This window comes from Pteropus alecto, unplaced genomic scaffold (genome assembly GCF_000325575.1).
Source record: "Pteropus alecto unplaced genomic scaffold, ASM32557v1 scaffold538, whole genome shotgun sequence".
Lineage (NCBI taxonomy): Eukaryota > Metazoa > Chordata > Mammalia > Chiroptera > Pteropodidae > Pteropus > Pteropus alecto.
In genome coordinates, this window is record NW_006440657.1 from 448887 (window position 1) to 454789 (window position 5903).

The following is a 5903-nucleotide window of genomic DNA, read 5'->3' on the forward strand; positions in this document are numbered from 1 at the left end:
AAAAGGAGAAAAAAAGAATCCTTATTATTAAACCCTCGACCCTCAGCTTCTCGGCACACTTGATTCTCTGTTGAGCTGCCAGGTTGGAATTTTCCCAAGTGTACTTTGCTTTGCTTTAATTAATAAAATCGCTTCTGCTTGCTACTCTGCGTCTGTTCTATCTTCTGTGAGCGACGGACCTCCGCACGTCTTTCGTGGGGGATCCAAGGTCTCACACAACAGACATCTAAGCGCTGGCAACACTTCCAAATGCAATTCCTGAGCCCTGACATCCTTCTCAGATCTTATCAGAAAGGATCTGAATAAGTCATTTATATGAAGCTATACTTGCCTAACTGTGATGAGTGCGTGAAACTTCCACAAATGAGAAAAAGCGAGAAGGTGCCCTATGTGAAAGACTCAGAGTGTTCAGCTTCTTTAAGTTTATGAAGACCCCAGAGGCCTTGCCTTTGCCCTTGAGTTCTGTGACATGACTCCTGCTTTTGTACTATTTGAAGATGATGTGAATGCTTATGTAGAAAGCTGTAGGGAATTTACAATCAGCTACTAGAACTAATAAATGAATTTAACAATGTCGTAGGATACTAGGTTAATATGGAAAAATCAACTGTATTCTTATATAGTATCAGCAAACAATGAGAAATTAAATTTTAAAATTTCCATTTACAAGCAGCAACAAAACCCATAAAATACCTAGGAGCAAATCTAACAAAATATGTTCAAGACCACCACAATGACAACTATAAAACATTGCTGAGAGGATTTACTAAGATCTGAATAAATGGAAGCTATACCATATTCATGTATTAAAAGACGATTAATATAGCTATTTTCACCAAATTGATCTAGATTCCTGATAAAACTTCCTGCACGCTTAAAAAAATAACCAGCTAATTCTAAAATTTATATGAAAATTCAAAAGACATAGAATATCCAAAGCAATTTTAATAGAGAAGAACAAAGTTGCTGGAATTCCTAACTTAACACTTACCACACTCACATTGGAGAAAAGATAGACATATAGATCAATGGAACAGAATAGGAAGAACAGAAACAGACCTACATATATATGAGCACTTGATTTTTGACAAAAGTACAAAGGCTATACAATAGAGGAAGAGAAGTCTTTCCAACAAATAGAGCTGTATTAATTGCATATCAATATGGAACAAAATGAACACCAGAGTTTATTTCACACCATACACAAAAATTAACTTGAAATGGTTCATAGGCCAAAACGAAAAGCCTAAAAGTATAAAACTATTAAAAGAAAATATAGGAGAATATCTTCGTAACCTTGGATTAGGCAGCACATTTCTTAAATAGAACATAATTATAAAAGAAAAAGTGGATTAAATGAACTTCATAAAAATTTAAAACTTGTTCTTTGAAGGAAACCATTAAATAAATGAAAAAGCAAGGCAAGAATAAGAGAAAAATTCACAACGTATGTATCAAAGAAACTAAATGTAGAATTATAAAGAACTTTTGCAATTCAGTATTAAGAGAACAACCAACCAAATTTTAAAATAAAATATTTGAAAGAATTATTAAACAAAAGAAGATATATGGATGGCTAATGAGTACATGGAAAGATGCTGAACATATTAGTCACCAGAAAAAATAGAAATTAAAACCACAAGATAAAAATTTAAAATATTAACAAAAAACCCTGACCATACTAAATTTTGGTGAGGATGAGGGGAAATTGGAACTCCAGTGCTCTACTGATGGGAATGTAAAATGGTGAAACCATCTCGGAAAATAGATTCTCAGTTTCTTAAAAATTAAACTTAAAACTTCCATAATAACATAACCATTCCATTCCTAGGTATTTACCCAAGAAAAACATCTATCTATGCAAAAATTTGTATGTGCACGTTCATATTGGCTTTATTTGTAATAGCTCCAAATTGGAAAGTTCCTAAATGTGCATCAATGTATGAATGGATAAACCTTCACCATATCATGGAATACTACTCGGCAACAGAGAGGAATATGCTATTATTACATGAAAGACTATTATGTTTAATGACTAAAGCCAGACAAAAATAAGAGAGTGTATATTCTATGATTCAATTTATATAAAAACATTATGAAATGCAAAGTATAATGAAAGAAAGTAGATCAGAGATTGCCTTGGGATGAGGGTGGAAGGAGAGATGGATTACAAATGGTAAGAGGCTTTTGGAGAAGATGGAAGAGTTTGCTATTTTGATTGTGGTCATGGTTTCATAGGCTTAAATATATGTAAAACAGATCAAATTGAATACGTTAGGTACTTTTAAAACTTTAATTATACCTTAACATAGCTGATATGCTTACTCATGAGTAGATAAGACTGAAAGGACTGAAAGTGACAACCTGTTTTGGCGTTTTATTCTCATGATATTCGGTTTGTTTTTCTTTTTTTCATTGTAAGTTCATTTTTTTCCCTTTGCTGGCCTCTTTAAAGACTCTCTCAGCTATATCTCCATTTTCTGTAATTTGAAGACAAACAATAGTGTATGCTACCAAAAGTCTGACTCCCCTTATCAGAGATCTCTTTTTCTCTTTAATTACTAGGCCTCTGACCCAAACCTTATTTCAAAAATCTAGGAAAATATACCATTTTCCCTAATAAACTAAAAATTTACAAATATGAATGTATAAATGACAGATAGGGATGAATGTTAGTCCCTTTTGTTGTTCCTAGCTGATTCGCCTTTTTTTTCATAAGAGATTTATTTTATTTTCTTACAGGCCTCTTCAGAGACACTCCCACTGACATTTATCATCACCTTAAAAAGTCAGAACGTCATGCCTACCAAAATCAGGAAAATTTGACACTCCTATGGGATGTATAAATTAATGAATGTATAAATTAATGTTCACTGTGGTAACTCGGTTCTTTCAGTCACCTTCTGACTTGGCCCCCTGAATTTTACTTTTTCTCGAAAGTCTTGTCCTCACTTCTCCACTTTTGCGGAAACACCCAGGAAAGGGCGCTTCTCTCGGATGCCTTCAATCATATTTTACCAAGATCCCTGAATTTTGCTGCCTCTAGAAGGTTCAGTTCTCATCCCCCATCAGAGACTCTCCTAGAGGAGGGGGGTCTTAATTTGGTTCTTTCTACCTATCGCACTGTGACCTCATTACCAGAACTTTACCACTTCCCAAAAGTTCTGACATCATCTCATTCCCTCAGAAACACCGAAGGGAGGGAATTTAATTCAGTTCTTCACAAAACGTATTCTGAACCCCAACATTGACCCTTACTTCTCCCAGTCTGTCCTTATCCCCATCACCACCCAAAGACCCTGGTGAGGTTTCCTTCAGTTATTCTACCAGTCAAGTTCTGATCTCACTCTCTATCCCAATTATTTTAAAAATTGAGGCTATCTTGGGAAATCAGATTGGTGTAGAAGGTACAGTATTGACATTCAGAGGGACCAAAAGCCCCTTCATGCACACATAGCCTTGAAGAAGTGACTATTTCATCACCTTGCATTTTCAGATCATACTCTCCATCATCCCCTTCCCTTAGACAGATGAAAGATCATTCTAGGTACAAAATGTTTTAAGGCACACAGAGATCTCCTTAAATGTTTCTCAACTGAACATGCAGGGATTCTGATGACTAAAGTGTGAACATTAAACAAACAGCGATTTTTGTTTAAGTTCTGTTTGTTCATACACACCACTGACAATCAATACACACTGCAAGCTTCTCAAATCAGGCCTTGTGGAAGCACTGTGGTGAGACAAGTACCCTGAACTGGGAACTGTGGTCCCAGCTCTACCACTGACTGGCAGTGCGACCCTGGGAAACTATTTTCCTACCTAGTTTGTGAAATGAAATTTGGACTGAAGAAGTGACTTTCAATGTTTTTACCCCGTGAACTACAGTTAGAAATACATTTAAAAACACTTTTATAAGGTGACAATATTTCCTACATGTACAACTAAAACAAGTTTCTGAAAATAATTCTTAACTACTCAAGTGATGGACTGTTTTTTGGTTCTATTCTTTTTTTTGAAATGGCTTGTTGTGACCCACAGAACTGATATCAAGAACCATAACAGGTGACACTCTTTAGTTTGAAGAACACTGGACGGCCTTTAAGATTTCTTTAGGCTGTATTCTAAAAATTAGTTTTGGCATTGGAAATAGATAAAAACAAAATATAATAACCTGTCTTGCTGAGTCTTCCTTGACCTTCTTCAGCTTGCTACAAAAGTCAAATGTTTTGCAACTCCAGATGACAAGTCTTATAGAAAATGGTCCCCTCCCAAGATATACAGTGGGTGGTAGCCCTGGTATTTAGCATCTCTAGACTCCAGTACCCTCATCTGCCAGTCACTATCACTTAATTGATTAGTCTATTTTATGGTCTTGTACTTTTCTACTGTTTTTATCCATTGAATTCAAATAAGTGTCCACCCTACGTTATCAACTTGTTTATATTTTATGGCACTACATGGACATATGTACATACACACGTACTCAATAGTGGCTTCAGACTTTGGTATATGTAATAATTATCTGGGGAGCTTATCTAAAAGGGGAGATATTCCAGAGCCCCACCCTGTGGATCTGGAGGATAGGAGCCAGAGGCCCTACATTCTCAAAACATTCCCCCACCAAGGTATTTTTATGCAAATGATGGACTCACACTCTTTGAGAAACAGTTGGAAGTACATCCTTAAAATGGTTGAGATGTTGATCTTTCCTTACTGATTGGTGGGGGGTAAAAAAAAGTCAAAGTGGATTGAAATTTTGAATCCAAGCAGCTAAGCGAGGAAAGGTAATATCAACAAAAACTAAAAACTAGGGTGGAAGAGGAAAATTGCTTTTTAAATTGCTTTATTGATTTCACATTATGAAAAGAATACTTTTTTTCTGAAAACTAGGTGGAGTTGCCCTGCTGGACAGAAAGTTCTATACTGAGACCAAACTATACTTGGTTAGAAACTGATAAGGGGAAACGCCAAAAGGTTTACAGAAAAGTAAATCACAAAACTACAAGCTTGTAGAGCAGAGGTCACATTATTAACCTCAAGAGAAAATCTTAGAATTCAAGGTATAAGGCAGAAGTCATAATGATTATCAGGTTCAGGAGTTTGGAAGCGCATATGATGTCTCATTTGCTGCTCCCTAGTCCTTCTCCTGATTTCCATCCGCTGCACTACGGTCTTTTCTACATCATCTTCCACTTCATTGTGATCAACATGCCTGTTAGGTATGGCCCATCGAAAATTAGGGACAAGTCGCCTAACCCACCCCAGCCTGACATTTCTGCCAGGCTTCTGGCCTTCGCCCCTTCCCAAATGGCGTGGTTCCTCTCCATTCTGCATGGGGGCTTGGTCCCCGCCTTCGTTTTCCTGTTGAGCATTTTCCACGTTGAGACTTTTTACCGCCTGTTCCTCTTTCGACGCCATCACTCCTAGGAGACAAGAGACACGAGAAAGAACTTTTCCCCCACTCGTGGACTGATCAGCACCGAGGACAGAGGCCCTACTACGCACCTTCTGAGATTCAGAGGCTTGGATTGCAAAGGCTTTTTAAAATTGCATGTTTCCCACCTGAGAGGCTCCGTACGCCCTCTAGGGGGCCCCCAGTCTCATTTCTCCCCCTTCCCTCTGGTTCCCGTCCCCTCCCTCATCCCAAACCCACCATTTTCCCTGCCGATCCATGCCCAAGCCTCTGCAGGCACCAAAATGGAGGACGCGGCGCGGGGGAGGATCCGGGGTCTCGGAGGTTGCTCTCCACTCGTTGCCCACCCCTGCCCGCCACCGCCGTCCCTCGCACCCACCTGGGCCTATCCTTGCCGTCTCCTCCGCCTCCCGATTCTCGCCGCGAGTGCGCCGCCGCGACACTTGGACCCGCAGACCTGCGGAGGGCCGGGGTGGGGGAGCGGGGA

General features: G+C 38.7%; 1 protein-coding gene and 1 pseudogene across 1 annotated transcript; one reads left to right on the top strand and one right to left on the bottom strand.

Annotated features, from left to right (window-relative positions):
* Positions 1-4829: 4829 nt before the first annotated feature.
* Positions 4830-5896, bottom strand: BEX4 (brain expressed X-linked 4). The gene is made up of 2 exons (XM_006917898.2): positions 5796-5896; positions 4830-5426 (listed from the first exon to the last, which is right to left on the bottom strand). The coding sequence occupies exon 2, from the start codon at positions 5419-5421 to the stop codon at positions 5059-5061; it is 363 nt and encodes a 120-aa protein (XP_006917960.1). The 5' UTR covers positions 5422-5426; positions 5796-5896; the 3' UTR covers positions 4830-5058.
* Positions 5675-5903, top strand: part of LOC102898104 — a 5913-nt pseudogene continuing 5684 nt past the window's right edge.